General features: G+C 34.0%; 1 protein-coding gene and 1 non-coding gene across 17 annotated transcripts in view; both read left to right on the top strand.

Moving 5' to 3' along the window:
* The window catches only part of EPS8 (EGFR pathway substrate 8, signaling adaptor), a 168162-nt gene that overhangs the window by 112330 nt on the left and 36440 nt on the right, over nt 1-19392 (top strand). For all 16 annotated transcript variants that reach the window (XM_007967770.3, XM_073020516.1, XM_073020509.1 and 13 more), the window contains 9 exons: nt 4055-4122; nt 5165-5326; nt 5452-5601; nt 8503-8585; nt 9130-9266; nt 14236-14309; nt 15589-15715; nt 17760-17848; nt 18192-18266. In XM_007967770.3, the coding sequence (XP_007965961.1) occupies nt 4055-4122; nt 5165-5326; nt 5452-5601; nt 8503-8585; nt 9130-9266; nt 14236-14309; nt 15589-15715; nt 17760-17848; nt 18192-18266 (965 nt within the window). The remainder of the gene's footprint in view (nt 1-4054; nt 4123-5164; nt 5327-5451; nt 5602-8502; nt 8586-9129; nt 9267-14235; nt 14310-15588; nt 15716-17759; nt 17849-18191; nt 18267-19392) is intronic.
* On the top strand, nt 3168-3271 carry LOC119621319 (U6 spliceosomal RNA). The gene has a single exon (XR_005237870.1). It is a non-coding gene; the product is annotated as a U6 spliceosomal RNA (small nuclear RNA).

Below are 19392 nucleotides of genomic sequence, written 5' to 3'. Positions count from 1 at the left end.
AAAATCTGTTTCTCTTTTGCCCGTCCTTATTTTTTACGGTATGTATTTTACTTAGAGAAAACATTGAAATCTTTTTTTTTTTTTTTTTTTTACAGAACAAAAAAATTTTTTTTGAAATTCTTAAGATGTAAATGGCTTCTAATTCATTAAATAGTATCAGGAAATTGAGCTAAATGTTTGAGTCAAAAATTCAGCTTGATAGAATGTGGCAGAGCAATTGACTCAAAAAGACAGTTTGGCAGTTTTCCCAACTTAGCTGAAAATTTTAAAACTCCTTTTTTACCTCATGGAATACGCCATTTTAATAATTTGTTGAACAGGCCAATAAAATTACTTCTTAAATAATGTAGTTTTAAAGAAATGATTTTGTTTATTTTTCATAATGGTATCTTGGTTCAGATACACGTTTGTCAAACTGTGACTGTAGTTGCCTGATATTGAGAGCTTGTAATTATCATTCAGTGCTCATCACTGATTCCCATTAAGCACCTCTCCTCTACGGAATAAATATACTTAGACACTAAGATACTGGGAAAGGAATTCTCCTTTACTGTGGTTGAAAGTTTTCATAAGTATAAAGTAATATGAGTTCCAGCCCATTGTTTTATTTAGAGAGAGGAGTACTCAGCAGCTGCTTTTATGTTACTTTTTTCTTGTTAGTGGCCAAATCCTTACTCTCTAAGGAACATTTTCGTTTTCAGAGAAAGAGAACAAAAATTCTAAATATTAGCAGTATCTCTGAATATTAGCCGTTTCAAATGTTATATTATGCGTAAACAGCAATGCAGGTAAAGGGGAATTAAGTATAAATACCAAGACCTGGATGCTCTTTATACTTGTAGTTCAACTAATTAACAAATTAAATGAAACCTAAAGTTAGTATTTCTGATCTGGGAGTTGAATATCAGTTTTTGCAATAGTGTATAATAAAATTGTATGTAAAGATTTTTCATCACTGGTTACTGAATTCATGTAATTCTGTCTGTTTGGAGTTGTACATTCTGGACCATAACATAAAAGCTAATAGGCAAAATAGTAAAACACAACCAGTGGTTCTATAGGCAAGTAAGTTTCATCCTACATCTAATTGATTCTGAGACAGAAAGAGAGGCAGGGGCCAGAATAGGAGGGGAAATAGACTTAGTCTTATGTTGGGAGTTGAGCAGCTTGTACTACTAGAAAGCTAAAACCCTACTGCCATATTTATTCATGTATTCATGTATTTATTATTTAATATACTATTTGACCATATTTACATTCTTAATTTGGAAAGGAAAATGTTCTGCTTAAAGAGAGAGTATATAGTAGATGAGTTGCACACTGTTTTATCAAGTTCATTCTAACATGCAGCCAAGGATGAGAACCACTGTTAGCAACAGTGATGAATTTCATTAGAGGATTCATCTTGAGTAGTGTCGAGAGATTTTGGTTAGGCTTTTTATACTGTTTTAAGGCTTTGGTGAGATTTCTAGCTTAGGAGCCTAATTACTATTTATAGCAGTTCTTGTGAATATATATGATTCTCATAAAAAAGAAATGTATTATAATTGCCTTTTAGGAAATGTCTTTCAAAATTGCCTATTAAAATGTTAATATTAACCTTTATTTATGGATTGACTTAAAAATCACTGGAACTACTAATTTATTTATAACTCCATTTTATGGCATTTATGCATTTTTAGGATCTTTAAAAGGTAGTTTCTTATACAACTTATTTAGTGTACAACATAGGAGAGAAAGCAGCTTTGGAATTCCTGAAGTGGGTTCTTAATTTGGAATATTAGAAATGACATCATATCTTCTAGGCAATCAGAGTGATCAGTTAATGTCACACTGTTTAAAAATGCTATCAGATAGTTTTTCTTTTCATTTCTGTAAATTATGTTTCTGTGGGATTGGGAAACTATATGTTAGGATATCGGGAGGTCAGGGATAAATTCTTAATACTTCATAATGAGAATATCTGAATAGAAACACAGTGTTTCAGATCTTCAGCTGTTGTATTTGCCAGTAAATTATCCAAAAGACAAGCATTTGAACATCCAGGAGTTGCCATATCATGACTGGGTGTCACGGCAACCACTGCCATTTCTTTTACTGTCCTAAGGTCAGATTAAAGCAAGCAGAATGCTCCTGCTCTGAATCTGTCATGGACAGTTGTGTTAGAATATGGTGAACCAGTGACTCTGACATAGTGATTGTTTCTAGATGTGGTTTTGTGAAATATATTCCTGAATTATATATTGTATTACAAGAGTCGTAACAGCTGTCGCAAGGACAATTATCCATGTGTTAATATCTCACACTGATTAATCCGCAACAGCTAATCAGAAAAATCATGGTCATTCACTTTTTAAAAATATATAGAATACAGTCATGTAAGTGAAGGTTTATGTTTTGTTATATTGGGAGAGAAAATTTTAGGTGAAACCAGATCTTTCATTTTGATGCCATTGTTTTGGTAGGACCAGATGGATCATACTTCCTCAGGTCATCATCCAAACAAAAAAAGAAAGGTAGCAGAGAGTGAATTTTGTAGTGCTTCTGTTTTTATTAAGTAATTTTAATGCTGCAAAAGCAAAAATGGAATGTATTGGAGTATCAGAGTAATATTGATACAAAGATATGAAGATTTTAATCTGAATTGTACAAGTAAATATAAATGAAAAGTTACTTTCATATGTGTTGTAAAACGAAAATTTATTAAGTTTTCTTAAAATTCTGTGTTAACGTTCTGAGTCTGCATATGTACATTATGCACTTTATATTTTTGTACTTGCTCAGCTTTTATGTTCAGCAGAACTTTCCAAACAACTTATCTGTTATAGAATAACTATATTAACTAAAATAAATAGGTTTACATTTACAAAGAACACAGGTTGTTGAGGAAGCTAAGGCATATCTATATGTCAGAATGTTAAATCCTTAAAGGCCTTTAGGTTTGACCTTGTTTAACCCTTTTATTTTACAGTAAGGGTGCTGAGGCCCAGGGTATTAAGTGTCTTGCCCAAATTTAGTTTCCTACTTAGTGACACAGCTGAAGCTGGAAGAACAAATCTGACAGTTCCCTCTCAAAGTTATTTTTCATCATAGCATTCTGTTTAGAAGAAACAGGGCAACTCTGAATTTACAAATAAGCAAGTTGCTTGATTAGAAAGCAACAAATAGTGCTCACTTTGGCAGCACATATACTCAAATTGGAATGATACAGAGATTAGCGTGGCCTCTGTGCAGGGATGGCGTGCAAATTCATGAAGTGTTCCATATTTTAAAAAATAATACAAATTTTAAAAAGACAGTAACAAATGCCAAATATTGCCAACATACATCTTATATTTTAATGTTATTTTTTGGTTTTGCAGCATTTCAGAAAAGAAAATTAAAGGTTTCTTTTTGCTTTTTAAGTAGTTTGGTGCAATAACTTTCTATCTGACTTTCTCATTTTTCCTATCAGCTTATATTTATGATTCTAAGTATCACATTTGTGCGTTCTGTAGATGTGTGAAAACTGTTAATATTTAATGGCAAGCCATGTGATTGAATCATGTTTTAAATCTCCTCTAACACTATCCCAGTTTGGATACTGCAAAAGGAGTTGTTCCTTGTAGTGTCTATTATTTTAATAATGTAGTCTAACTCATATAATACAGTATCTATGACAATATTTGCAATTATATTTTGATATCAGTGCAGTAACAGATGAAATTTATAAGCCAGTTGTAATTGATTTGTCAAAACAGTAGGTCCCTGACTGATTAAAAAAACCTTTAGAGGAAATAACTTTTTTTCTTATAATATTTATAATCTTGTTAACCTTTGGAATTCTAAAAACATATAGTGGATCAAATTGTTCTTGCCTATTATTTGGACGTTCTTATGGTTTTTAGATTTACTGCGAATATTGAGTGTTTTCGGATACACCACACAATGGCAACTTGTCAGCTACTGTATTTATACGTGAGATAGACTAGTTTTAGAGATAGCCACGTGATACCAATATATGAACTTTAGCCTATTAGGCAACAAATCATGGCTTTTTCAATTTCTCTTTCAGAACAAAGGAAGAATTATGCACGGGACAGTGTCAGCAGTGTGTCAGATATATCTCAATACCGTGTTGAAGTAAGATGCTTTGGCATTTACTAGTATTTAGAGTGACACTTGAGGAACATAAACGTTGGAAGTTAAATCAGAATTCAGTTTTATTTCATTCTTATGATGTATTTTAAGTTGCACTGACCTTTTTGTTTAGGTTTTTTAAAACAGGTGTTACATGTAAAGTATCTTGTTAGTCTGTGGTCTATTTTCATAAAGAATGATTTAAAATCATAACTACTACTCATTTATCATTGCCAGTCTTATTTCATTTAAAAAAGGATAATGGCTTCTACTTTGTATTGTAGAATCTTCTTGAAATTAAGCCTTTGACAGTTTCAGTGAGCAGTTTAGTTTCTAGTTTAACTAAAGTTATTACTAGTTCTAGTTAAATAAGGGTTCTTTTTAAGTTTTGGCTCTCTTTTAAGATATTTGCTCTTGGTTGGAATTTATCTGGATGACCTCTGCTTATAATAGAAAATATTTAAGCAGAGAAGTAATTTTAAATTGCTCTTTCCCAGTTTTCTACCTATCTCAAGCATGCTTAATCAAATTTAAACAGTTTTGTTTCAGTAAGTGGTTTTAGTGGATTGAATAGTTTGACAGCTCCTGTACACCAGAATTGTGCTGTTCCTACTATCAGTGTCCATAGTTTTAAAGCTCCCATACAGATAGCCTGCTGTTTAAATGCTGCTAGATTCAGCATTTAAATAACCGTAATAGAGTATAAAATCGGGAAAAGTATACTTAAAGAGAATATTATTTAAGCTGTTAAGAAGTTGTTTTAATATCATGTTTATGTAGTTCAACATGGCTCAGTATGAAACAGATTTAGGTATCTTATGAGTCAAAACACCATTTCTTCTATTCAAAAAAACCCAAAAAACCCTGCTTGGCTTTATTCTCTTGTTAAAATAGTCATGAAGTTTCAAGAGCACTTTATGTTTGTCGTTCTCTGCTAGCTGACCTCAGGTTAATTTGATTTTCTTTTGGAAAATGTATTGGAAATGTAGGAAGTTGTATGTATTTGTATCTGTTATAAATCTTTTTCCTTTTTGCCAATCGTAAGCACTTGACTACATTTATCCTGGATCGGAAAGATGCTATGATCACTGTTGATGATGGAATAAGGAAGTTGAAACTGCTTGATGCCAAGGGCAAAGTGTGGACTCAAGATATGATTCTTCAAGTGGATGACAGAGCTGTGAGCCTGATTGATTTAGAATCAAAGGCAAGTGTGTAAAATTTATACTATTTTATATTCAAGAAAATGCCACAAATAATGTTTACAGTCATTTCAGATCGTTTGAAAATGGGTGGAAGTTTGACAAAATAAAATGTTTACTTTATTTATAGAATGAACTGGAGAATTTTCCTTTAAACACAATCCAGCACTGCCAAGCTGTGATGCATTCATGCAGCTATGATTCAGTGCTTGCCCTGGTGTGCAAAGAGCCAACCCAGAACAAGCCAGATCTTCATCTTTTCCAGTGTGATGAGGTTAAGGTAGGAGAATGGTGAAATTTTTGTTTCCTCTTTAAAGCAGACGTTCTGGCAGCTTTTGAATTACCTATTTTGATAATATATCTCATATTAGGTACTAGATTTTTAGTTTCTGAGAATCTTGTAAGGAAAACAAATACTTTAGTATCTTCCTTAGGATTTCCATGGCAAGTAAATAAAGAAATTAGGGTGATGTTAACAAAATCAGGGGCAGGCAGAGTAGCTCACACTTGTAATCCCAGTGCCTTGGGAGGCTGAGGCTGTAAGATGGCTTGAGGCCAGGAGTTCAAGCCCAGCCTGGACAACATGGCAAGACCCAGTCTTTACTGAAAAGGTTTAAAAAATTAGCCAGGTATGATTGTATATACTTGTAGTCTCAGCTACTCAGGTGGCTGAAGGAGGAAAATCTGTTGAGCCAGGAGTTGAAGACTACAGTGAGCTATAATCGCCCCTCTGTACTCCAGCCTGGGCAACAGAGTGAGATTGTGTCTCTTAAAAATAAGAAGCATTCTGTTTTTGTTTTGCTTTTTTTTAAAGGATAGATAATATATTAAATTCGCATCAAATGCCTTAAACTTATAATTAAAAATTGACTGTTCAGAAATCATGCTTTGTGGACAGTAAATAATCATGTAATTCTAATTTATTCTGCACTAATGACATAGCATGGATTACTGCAGTGAAATACTTAGACATTTCCCACGATATTGATTTAAAGTTCACCATTTAATTATGTGACTCGAATCATTGCTCAGGATTTGTAATTCCCAAATGATATGTGAAAATAGATGAGCCAGTAATAACAGGATGTGTCCTGAAAGTTTCTATTTCAAAGTACAGTGTAATTTCAAATGATTATAATTTGTGATGCTTTATTGGACCTTAGAAGTTATCTTCAACCTTGAATGTGTTTATTTCCTGAGTTGTTTTCTTTAAAAGAGAAATCATTTTGTATTAATTGGTACTTTGCTAAAGCAGTGATTTAACATTTTGATGATATATTATAAAATATCCATGTAATTTTATTTTATAAAGAACTTTTAGGAGATTAGCACAGTCACTTGATCTTTTCTGTATTTTTTGACATATAAAGATGATAGATAAAGTAAAATTGACTGTAAACTATATTTTATAATTTTCTTCTAATTTCAATTTACATCATAGATGACTTTCTAAAAACCTTCTTCTAAAAGAACTGGCATTTAGGTAATTTGTGTAAGTGATATTCATCAGATTTTTGTATAGTGCCTTTTGAAAGTCATAGTATATTATAGTTTTTGTAAGGTTAGATGTATTCAATAAATATTAAAGGGAACATTTTGCTTTAAAAATATAGTGAAATTTAATTCAAACATTTTATAAACCAGAGGCCTAAGTTAAAAAACATTTCAGATTTGATGTTTGTATCTGTGCTCTAAAAAGCCCCCTGGGAGCTAAAAGTTACTACACCATAGTGTAAAGTTTCTGGATTTTAAGTTTGGGAACAAAGAGTTTGCTTTATTTGATATGGAATGGTAATGATAATGGATTCAAAATGTATTTACTGAATATAGTTCTATCCTAACACCAAAAGCTCACATACCACCAAGCACTATATGCATTTACTCACTGGTTTCATACTCTGCATATGAGACCTTTTTCCCTTGGGTGGTTAAAAATATAAAGGCAATGAAAAATGCAGTTTCTTTTATATGGCTCATTGTGCAATATTGTTTTTGATTTTTAAAGTTTCTTTATTATAGGACTTCATGCAATGCTCCTGCCCACCTTTGCAGCAACATTTTTCTTAGAAATATAATAGCCCCAGTATAAGAAGTTGACGATTCTTAGGCATCTTCAGTTTTTGTTTGGGGTTTTTAAAAAAAAAAAATAATTATTTTTAATTAACTGTCTTTTCATCTTCAGTTTTAGTATCCTATGTAACAGAAAGACTTTGGCAGGATGTTTGTAATGTCTTATTGAAACTTAATGCTCTTAGGAAGTCACACTGGACTGGGATGCATTGGCACTCTCATTTAACGAGCAATGTGACCTTGGCCAGGCCCTTTCATACAAGTACTCCTCAGTTTTATTAATTAGAAGGAACCGATGAGATGCTCTTTTAAATATCCCATCATTTCCAAAATTTTATGATTATCGATGCTTACTGTAAAAGAAATACAACGTACATATTTGAGAAGACATTACGTAGAACAAGGAGGCACAAACATAGATGGTGCATCTCATCAACATTCTAATATAGAGTGATAATGACTGGCTCTAAACAAACTTTGCAACCAAACAAAAACTTCTTATCTGTGAATCTCACATTGATCCCCAAGAAATATCTAACTGAATGTTCTTATTGGAAAAGTATTGGAAAAGTTAATTGTTTGTAGAAAGTTAGCTTTTACCTGAAGTGACAAAATAATGTGGTTACCCAAAGGGGTACAATCTAGTGTTGGAGTTTATCTCGTGGGTGTAGTGGATTTACCTTAAACCCAAAGATTTGTTTTGTTGGGTTAATAGGTATCCAGTGGATCTTGAGGATGAGAAAGGGAAGGAACTCTGTTCTATGTGTGGGAATTTCTAACCCCTTCATTTCTTCCCAATTAGAGATTTTTACTCAGTTTCATTTTTAGCATATGCATATCCTTTCTTTGCCTTCTTCATTGCCTTTATTCAAGGATAGTTTCACTTTAAGATAATCTTTAAACATTTCTTCAGTTTTAAAAATCTTATAATTATATAGTTCACCATTATAAAAACCACAAGAGTCATGTTTCGCAACATTTTTATAAAAAGACTTTTTACATCAAGATACTTACTGGTTCAAACAAGGAACAATCCCTTTTCCTGTTTTAAACTACATATCAAGACTCAGAAGAATCTATCAACTTACAGGTAACTTGTATCTCCTTGCAGGCAAACCTAATTAGTGAAGATATTGAAAGTGCAATCAGTGACAGTAAAGGAGGGAAACAGAAGAGGCGGCCTGATGCCCTGAGGTAAAAACATTAAAAGAAATCAAGGGGTGGAATTGATTTGTTTCTAAGGCCTTTTCCCCCCAAAGAGTTAGAAGAATTATTTTCCGTGGAAGTATATTGTTATATTGTATAGATCATAACCTGTAGTCTCAACACATTTGTTCTCCCAAGTTTGTCAGTGCGTTTGCTCCTTTGCTCTCCATATTTTTGGTCTTTCTCTGATATGGCTTCACTTGGATTGGAAGTCACAGAGTCATGAAAGATGAATGGCATTTGAAGAGAAAGTATCCTAGGGAAATACAAGCTAGACAGTAGGATTGTAATTGTTCCATGGCCCTTCCAAATCACATGAGACTCAGAAAGAAAATCAACCTAGTTTTCAGCTATTAATTTTTTTTATTTCATATGCATTCATAAATATGCATAATATGGAATGCTTAGGAAATCCTTATTGCCCGTTGACATAGTTGTTTCTGAATTTTAATAACTAGTACCACAAGTTGAGTTAATTGATATGTTATAGAAATAGAGATGGTAAAAATTCTATTTGTTTTCATCTTTTTAGGATGATTTCCAATGCAGACCCTGGTATACCGCCTCCACCCAGAGCTCCTGCCCCTGCACCCCCTGGGACTGTCACCCAGGTGGATGTTAGAAGTCGAGTGGCAGCCTGGTCTGCGTGGGCAGCCGACCAAGGGGACTGTGAGTCTTCCTAGAATTAATACTTATTGAACACTTACTTTGGGTTGGGGCATAGGTCTTGCTTTCAAATTCTGATGGTGATTTTAGAACTGAAGCTTGAGGTTACTTTTAAAAAAATCAAATCTAGCTGGGCACAGTGTCTCATCCCTGTAATCCTGGCACTTTGGGAGGCTGAGGCGGGCGGATCACCTGAGGCCAGGAGTTCGAGACCAGCCTGACCCATATGATGAAACCCTGTCTGTACTAAAACTACAAAAATTAGGTGAGCGTGGTGGCATGCACCTGTAACCCCAGCTACTGGGATGGCTGAGACAGGAGAATCGCTTGAACCTGGGAGGCAGAGGTTGCAGTGAACTGAGATCACGCCATTTCACTCCAGCCTGGACAACAAGAACAAAACTCCATTTCAAAAAAAAAAAAAAAATCAAATCTTAGGTGAAAGAAAGTTAAGCCTTGAATTTTGTTAGGATTATTATCTGTAAGAGTTTAGACCCACCATTTAATAAATACGGTGTTAGGGTTAGAGTCTTTTTTTTTTTTTAATGCTAAGAGAGGAAGTTTCACTTGATTGACAGTTAAAAAGATGGCAACAAAATATGTACAGGTTTTTTTTAAAGACTGCACTTAAAATTATTTCCAGTTTTCATTATTTAACTACAGTCCCTTTGTGGACAAGTTTGTCATATTGATGGAAAGGTTGTCAGGACAGTGGTTGGCTGCTGGCAGTGGAGAAGGGTAAAAGGTATCCATCATACGACTGAACTTGTCAAGCGGGCCCTATGAGCGTGGCATCATTTCACCTTGGCATTCTGTTTAAAAACAATTATAACACAGAACTTAGCGTTACTGTTTTTTTAAAAAATATAACCTTATATATTTTTATTTTACAAATAATCATTATGTAAAATTTGAAAAATTTGGCATGTATAAAACTTGGAACTGTATACCTAGGGAAATAAATTCATCTGTAATTTTCATCATCCTGTTGACAAGTTGATTTTACTTTCTAGTCTTTTCTTATTTCTTAAACAATAAAGTTCATGTTGTATATGCAGTTTTGAATACTGATTTTTAGAATTATATGATGCATATTTTGCCATATAACATTTTTAAAAGTTGATTTTTGATGAACATATAATTGTTTATATTATTGTATCATTTTCAACCATTCTCAATTTTGAAATATTATTTCATAGTTTATTTTTTATCAATAATGATGGATATCTTCGTTTATAAATCTTTGATCATATCTCTGGTTATTTCTATAGGATAGATTTCTAGAAGTGAAATTATGGGCCAAGAATATTAACCTTTAAAAAACTCTTGACACATATTGCCAAACAACTTCCTAAAAACACTGAATTATAATTTCCTACTTGCTTAAAAAAAACCTCCCTGTTTTAGCTTATGTTGCTATAAAGTCATTTTTTTAATTTAATGTGTATCTGTCTTATTAGTAATATATTCATTAAAATAGACAAGTTAGGACATCATTATATTACTAAACAACCAAAGCAACTCAGTGGATAGCCTTCTAGTGCTAAAAGTCACCTGACATTTTGGTGGGCTATCTTTTCTTAGTGTGTAATTTTGGATGATTTATATTGCTAGATCCTGTAGCTAAATGTTTGAATGGAAATATGGTGTAGGGGTCTGAGCATTCAGACAGATAACAACAGTTCTGTAAGTCTGCTGTGGAAAAATGAGAGCTGCTATCTGCTGCTTCATCAATAATAACTGAGCTCTCATTGTGTTTCACCTGTGTTTTTAGTGTTACTTTTTATATGTTAGAATATTTTACTAGAATCTGAAATGTTTATAACAAAAATTCCTTAAAATGTGTTTGGTCTAGTCTCTTCATTTTAAGGACGAATAAATTGTGATTCAGCAGGCTCGAATCTGATGAACGCTAGAGCCTCATTCTTTTGCCTCTACTCCAGTGGGACTTCTTAACTTTCTAATTCTTTTTTTTTTTTTTTTTTTTTTTTTTTTGAGAGAGTCTCCCTGTCTCCCAGGCTAGAGTGGCCTGATCTTGGCTCACTGCAAGCTTCGCCTCCTGGGTTTATGTTATACTCCTGCCTCAGCCTCCCAAGTAGCTGGGACTACAGGCGCCCGCCACCACGGCTGGCTAATTTTTTGTATTTTTAGTAGAGACAGGGTTTCACCGTGTTAGCCAGGATGGTCTCGATCTCCTGACCTCGTGATACGCCCGCCTCGGCCTCCCAAAGTGCTGGGATTACAGGTGTGAGCCACCACGCCCGGCCAGCTTTCTTATTCTTTAACCAGTAAAGTATTATTCACACAGGGTATCTGGCACTATAGTTAAACGATATAACTCATTTCCAAAAATGAGGCACCTCGGACTCTTCTTTGGATGTGCAGGGTAAAAGTTGGGCTCTGAAGTAAGACCTGATCTGTCTACCTGTGTGGTCTTGGGAAGTTACCTCTCTGTACTTCAGCCTTATCTCTAAAATGCGGATAATAATTCATGGGTTGCTGTGAATCTGAAAGTAAATAATGTTTATGATAGTACTGACTACAGAATAGTAAGCATAATTTGTGGTTCTCATTTTGCCAAATTGAGTTCATTTTCTTTCTGAATTGTTTTCTGTTTTGTTTAGGTTTCTTGTATTCTTAAAGGTTTTTTCAAAGGTTTAAATGTAAGCCGAGCTACTGAATATATGAAAAAAAGAGCTCTTTGATGCATTCATTTAAAAAAAATTAATAGAGCTATGTAGTTTAATTTTATGTTTACGTTTTCATAAATTACGTAAATTTGTATTGATCTGCTTTGTATTTAAAATGTTTAAAATACAGTAACTTATTGTATTCTATACTTTTTGTGTACTTATGGTGTTTTTGTTGTTACTGTTTTGATGAAGAGGGTCTAAAGTAGAGGAAGGATAAGACAAGCTTACAGACGTTCTGAACAAACCTGTAAAAATATATGTTGAACCTTACATATAATATAATGTATATATAACACATCTCATATAATGTATATTATATGTATTATAATTATAATGTATATAATACATATATATGTGACATATATATTATGTATACTATTATGTATGTTGAACCGTATATATATGTTGAACCACATATATATATATATATATTTTTTTTTTTTTTTTTTTTGAGATGGAGTCTCGCTCTGTCACCCAGGCTGGAGTGCAGTGGTGTGATCTCAGCTCACTGCAACCTCTGCCTCCTGGGTTCAAGCGATTCTCCTGCCTCAGCCTCCTAAGTAGCTGGGATTACAGGCACATGCCACCATACCTGGCTAATTTTTGTATTTTTAGTAGAGACAGGGTTTCACCGTGTTAGCCAAGATTGTCTTGATCTCCTGACCTCATGATCCTCCCGCCTTAGCCTCCAAAAGTGCTGGAATTACAGGCGTGTGCCACTGTGCCCTGCCGAACCTAATATAATTTATAACAAAGAGAGAATTTATCCCTAGGGGTTTCTGAGCTTTCATTCAATTTTATCTGAAATATTTTCTGCAATGTCATCTGTTTAAACTAAGTGAGATAAGGCTTTCAGAACTTCTGATTTACCACTAGACTAAACAGAAGACTTATTATTCAGGTTTGGCCTGGATCCAGTCCAGTTTTTAGTTGGAAAGCCCCTCAAGAGGAGTATCTTTCTGGTTCCTCTGAAGGCTCTGGCTGACTCAGGCTGAACTGCTTCTCCTTTGAATCCCTGAGGTATATCTACCCCTGACTTCCAAAGGTGATCTCTGTGGAATAGCGCCAGTGGCACTAGGGTTCCTAGTTGTGTCTCAGACCTGACAGAGCCCAAGAAATACCATATCTCCCCATCACTGTGCCCTCCAAATGATATTTTTTGGGGACCTCTGTAGAGTTCCTAATAGCTATTTCAACCTCAACTTAGTGCTTTCTGTGGTAGTCCACTACAGCCAAGGTAGCAGCTAACTATGTGTAAAATAGTAGCTAACTGGCAAGATTTCATAGATAGAAATTTTAATTATCTTAAAGTAGTTAACAGCCGCTAATTAAGTTTCATAAGACATGGTGATTTCTTCTTTCTTTCTTTTTTTTTTTTTTTTTTTTGGTGGCAAGTGTTCCAGTTATAGGTAAAGTTAGTGCAAAGGAAGAATAGCAATACAAAGTTTCCAATATTTTTTTGCAGTTCTCTGTATTGAGCATCATGAGTCATGATGATGTATCGTGAGTTGTACTTCCATTTGTGGTGTTACACTTCTGTTGTTCCATCCATATATTTTAAAATTTATTCTTCCATGAAATATCTGTTAACAACTCTCTGTATTTAGAGATAGTATTAACTGACTCATACCAGGAAGGAGTTCATGATAATAACTTCATGAGTAACATCATGCTCTAGCCAACTGAGCAACCTTAGTATCTTAAATGGACATTTATTTTTTAATGTGAAAATTTCTGTCTGCTTTTAAAGCTTGTAGCTTCAGATTAATGAGCCCAATATTGTGGGTTTTAAGCTTAATTACACTTAAATATTAAGAAACACTCTGCTGTCAGAACTCCCAAAGCTTTATTGTAGTCACAGTATTGGAATGTATAAAAATTATAGCTCTGTTGCATTAGAACTTAGTTGACCAGCTTTTGAGAAGTAAAAGCTTAACTGCTGGTTTATATTTCTGGCTTGTGTAGGAATTAAACGGTGCTAAGTTAAGGTTGGTTCTACAGGTAGCTGACTCAGGGAAGAGAGAGAATAGAAGGGATATTACAAGTTAAATAAACATCATAAAGGTGAGAGGACCAATACGTAAGCTCTGCCCAGCTGCTCCTGTTAGTGTTGACAAGGATACGTTTCATGGCTGATGAGCACAGTTTTGACTTATGTATCCAGTGGAGGTGTTCCCTTTTGCGAATGGTCCTCCTTTTAAACTAATTTTTATGTTTTAATTGCCTATATTGGTATTGTGTGAGTAAAAGGTTGAAAGACATGATTCTCCTTTCTATAGTTGAGAAACCAAGGCAGTATCATGAGCAGGAAGAAACGCCTGAGATGATGGCAGCCCGCATTGACAGAGATGTGGTAAGTACAGGAGTCACCTTTAGATCATTGGCTTTTTTTTTCTTAAGAGGAAATAAAAACTTCATAAGAAAATGAAGCTGATTTAAATAAAGATGTTTTATGGAAACTATGTTTTCTGTTTCCAGTGATGGTTATGCCCTTTGAATTAGTTTTTTCATTAACCATTTTTTGCCTTTATGCCAGTATTTAGTTAGTAGACTTGGGCTATGATTGAAGAATCAGCATATTAACTAGTTTACATTGGAACTTAGGCTGAATTATTAGCTGTCAGGAATGGTGCAGTTTTTATTTTATTATAGTTTGTAATTCATAATTGAAATATCTTTTTAATATGTCTTCTTGGCATTTATTAACAATGTATTTTAGAATAAATAAAAAAGTTAAGTGGCATTTTTAAAGGATAGATTTGTAAATCATAATGCTTTTGTAAAAGATAATGCTACATTTGTTTTCATTTCTTTCTAGTGATTTACAGAATGAGAATGCTGTAAATGCTTTATTATAGCATTCTCATTCTATAAATGAGATATAGAATATGCTGTTAATGTGGTTACTTTTTATACTATATGCATGTTACTAGCTTATTGAGAAACAAATACTGAAAGGAATTTGAAATTTGAAATTCAATTTTTATATCGCACTATTACGTGTTATACTGAAAAGTTTATTTAACCCCAATTTATAGTCTTAAATTAGAAGAATGTCAAGTTTCACACATACTGGAGAAAGGCAACTAAGACTATAGTACGTAAGATAATCAAATTCATTCCAGTGATCTCTGACAGCATGGTGCATTATTAATTCTATTTTGTCACGTAGAAATTCTTATTAATGCTTAGTATCATAGACTAGCTTTTAGGTTATCACAACAATCTATGTACCTTTAATTCCATGAAATAATATTGTCAGTGCTTTATTGGAACATTTATCAGTAAAGCAAAAATGTCAGTGCTCTTCTAACAAAACGCAGTTTCGAATTTTCCTCCTAACTGTGTGGGAGAACACTGGGAAAATTAGAGCAATTGAAAATAATAATCTGAATAGTTACTGTGAATGCTTCCTTGATGACATTGAAAATAGAGCAAAAGTAAGCTAAAGAAAAATGTCAATGTCAGATGTTGGCTACAGGTATGTTTAGTTTGATTCTTGTAATTAGTAATAAACTTGAAACTGGCATGTGGGCTGCTACTTTTTCTAAAAAAACCTTTCTATTATTTAACAGTGTACAGCTAAGGTAAACGTTTTGTTTTATATTTTATTCTATAATTTCTAATTTCAGCAAATCTTAAACCACATTTTGGATGACATTGAATTTTTTATCACGAAACTCCAAAAAGCAGCAGAAGCATTTTCTGAACTTTCTAAAAGGAAGAAAAATAAGAAAGGTAAAAAGAAAGGACCAGGAGGTAAGTTGGATTTTCTTAATCTTCTTATGACTGGTTAGAACTCCAGTACTGGCTGGAGTGGCTCACCCCTGTAAATTCAGCACTTTGGGAGGCTAAGGTGGGCAGATCACCTGAGGTCAGGAGTTTGAGACCAGCCTGTCCAATGTGATGAAACCCCATCTCTACTAAAAATACAAAAATTAGCTGGGCATGGTGGCATGTGCCTCTGATCACAGCTACTCGGAAGGCTGAGACAGGAGAATCGCTTGAACCTGGCGGAGGTTGCAGTGAGTCGAGGTGGCGCCATTGCACTCCAGTCTGGGCAACAAGAGCGAAACTCTGTGTCAAAAAAAAAAAAAGAACTCTGGTACTAGGCAGAGTTTTGACCCTCATGAACTGCTTAGCAAAACTTCATTGATTGTAGACTAGGGTTCTTCTTCTAGTTTTAGGGTAGCACCTGAGATTTAGGCAAAGAGTAAGATGAACTCAGGAAGAGTCCATTTTGGTTATGTCAGCTATATAGTGAAGAAAGATCCTGGAATGTTTTACCTAAATCTCAGAGACTCTGAGATTCAGGCAGTGATCATCTGTCTGTAGTTTTGATTAGTTATTGTAAAATTAAGTGTCTGTTAAAGAAAGACATAGCCCTATTCTTCTTATATTTGAATTTATTCTATTATAAACTAGAACCATATTATTTGTTAAATAAAAGGGTTGACTTATTAAAATATTTAAAAGTTTCAATGGATTTGAATTTTTTATCACAAAACTTTAAACAGTACATTCAGGTCACGTATGAAGTCACATATAGACAATTTTGAAGTATGCTGCAGTTCAGCTATTTAAAATGGCCTCAGCTATATAAAATTAAACTTATGGAAGCAATGTTTATACTTCCGCTGACATAATGGTAGAGATGGAAAGACATAAAATAGTAAATAAATATCCCTTACATTACAGATAATTTCCAAATCTTTCTCTACCACATATTTATATGATAAGCATATCACCTTTGGCTTTATCTTCTACATGTGAATACATGAATGTGCCTCCTCTCCACATGTTCTGAAATTAAGTACTATTGCTTCCTGGTATCATAAACCACTGATTATTTTTGAAATTCTCTGTGGAAGATGTACTATCCTCTTGATCACCCAGATTGAAAACCACAGATTCTTCTATGATTTCATTCTCTAGCTTGTAGCCAACATCAATTTTATTTTCTCAACATCTCCTGTATCCAGTTATTTCCCTTTTAATTTTCATATCCAGTTCAAGCTACTATCATTTTTTTTTACCCTGCTTTCTAAGCAGTTTTAAGCCTCTACTTTTTCATGCTGTGAGAACAGTCTTCAAAAGTGTTCAGCCACTTCATGCTTCTGCTGTAAAACACGCTAGTTCCATGTTCTATTGATTTAAGTACAGCTGTTCACCCTGGAAATCAAGGTTATCCACAATCTAACCTTGATCTACCCTTCCATTCTCAAGTTTCTCTGCTTTTGTTTGTGGTTTCATATACATGCAGTTCCCCCTTTCCTTGTTTTTGCTTATGCTGTTTTTATACAACCATGATGTTTTTCCCACCACATCGCCCTGGACCAAACTTTTTCAAATCCCATCTTAGAGGCTACTTTCTCCGTCTAATACCTTTTAAGTATCCATTTCCTTATCTCCCAACCAGGTAAGTCTCTTCTCATAACGATTGGTACTTGTCTTGTTATTTATCTGATTCATGTATATTATTAGCTTTTAAGGCAGGGCTTGTCACTTACTCACTTTTATACCCTTCACAATGATAAGCACAATGCCTGCCATAGAGAAAGACTACAATGTATGTTTATGGAATTAAATGAGTAATTTGTAGTGCCTAAAGACAGAGCAATCCATTTTGAACTTTGTATCTTCTCAGTTTCTTACAGTCAGACTATGAGATGTAGCCCAGTAGCTAGGTAGCATGTCTGATGAGATCCTCAAATTTTACAGACATAAATGTGGTTTTTGTTTTTCCATTTAATAAGTTTTCTTGGATTTTGCTCTGATCTCCTCCTCTTGCTTATTTCATTAGAGGGTGTTTTAACGCTGCGGGCAAAACCTCCACCTCCTGATGAATTTCTTGACTGTTTCCAAAAGTTTAAACATGGATTTAACCTTCTGGTAAGTGAAATTTATGTATATAGAATTAGAAGAAATAAATGAAAAAGATGAAAGTCTAGTCAGGATGTTTCTGATTAAATTAAGAAATAAAATTGTTTTTATAGATTTTTGGGGGTATGTATGTTTTGATTTGCCTTCAATTAAAACAGCAAATTTTAAAACATATATATCTATGAGACTTGATTGAAAAACAAGGACTTCTATTCTCACTCTATCCATGCTAAAGAATATATTTAAAATGAAACTGGTGGGAAAGACCGCCCCCTCTGAGTCTATGTTGGACCTTTCTGAGTGTCTGACTTTGCTTGATGGTAATCTATTTTCTGTTTTCTTCATGTTGCAGGCCAAACTGAAGTCTCATATTCAGAATCCTAGTGCTGCAGATTTGGTTCACTTTTTGTTTACTCCATTAAATATGGTGAGATTTTATTAGTTTAAGAAAGAATCATTCTTAGTATATTTTTTAACCCCAAGTGTCTTTCTGGATTATCTAAACTACTTTTCTTCATTACCTTGTGTGGGTACTATTTCTTTGCCATTTGTGTAAACATCAAGAATGTAAAATTTGAGAATTTAAAAGAACCTTATAAATCATCTAGTTTAAGCACCTTATTTTATAGTTGAGGAAGCTGGTGTCTCTGACAGTGCTAGGGATATGAAAATAAATAAAGATTTATTGTATATCAGTGTTTCAATGTATACTAGTATATAATATACAGTGCCTTGAATAATGTAGATGTTTTTCTCATTCTCACAAAATAATCATGAGAAGTCTAGTTCTTCATGGATGGTTTGCTCCATGAAGTCATTCAGAGACCCATGTTCTTTTTATTGAGGTGTTCCTTCATCTCCTGAACTGTCTCTGACTTGTTTATTCATTTATGTACTTATTCTACAAATACAAATTGAGAGCCTCCTCTGTGCTTGGCTTTAAAGTAACTCATCAGGAACAAAACAGACAAAAATTCTTACACTGTTAGAACTTATATTGTAGCATACAGAGGTAACCAATAACCTAAATAAATGTCTGAGTAATACAGTAGTCTAAAAATCACATGCTATGCAGAAAAATAGAGGAGCGAAGGAGAACTGGGAGTTCTCCAGGGAGATGCACGCATGTGTGTATGTGTGTGGGAAACGGAGTGTTGCACTTTTTGAGTAGGGTTGGTTAAAGGAAGCCTTAATGAGAAGATGTCATTGGAGTAAAGGAAGTAAAGAATGGATCATGTGGATCCCTGAAAGAAGAGAATTCCAGACAGAGAATAGTTAATGTGTAAATGTTCTGAGGTGGTAACATGCAAAGGATGTTCTTGGAATACGTAGATACTGTGACTTCAACGGAATGAGGGAAGAAAAGACTAGAAAGAGATGATATCAGCGGGGTAACAGGAAGATACATCTTGTTTGTCTTTATCAGGAATTGGGAGACCTTTGACAATTGAGTTTTCAGCAGAAAAGGATTGCCCTGGCTATAATGTTTAGAAATTTTGGGGAAGAAGAAGCTAGGGTCATTACTAAAATAATCCAGATGGGAGATTATGGTG

The sequence above is a fragment of the Chlorocebus sabaeus genome, chromosome 11, assembly GCF_047675955.1.
Source record: "Chlorocebus sabaeus isolate Y175 chromosome 11, mChlSab1.0.hap1, whole genome shotgun sequence".
NCBI classification, from domain to species: Eukaryota; Metazoa; Chordata; class Mammalia; order Primates; family Cercopithecidae; genus Chlorocebus; species Chlorocebus sabaeus.
The sequence above is the reverse complement of the archived record's forward strand: the minus strand, read 5'-3'. Positions and strand labels throughout refer to the sequence as shown.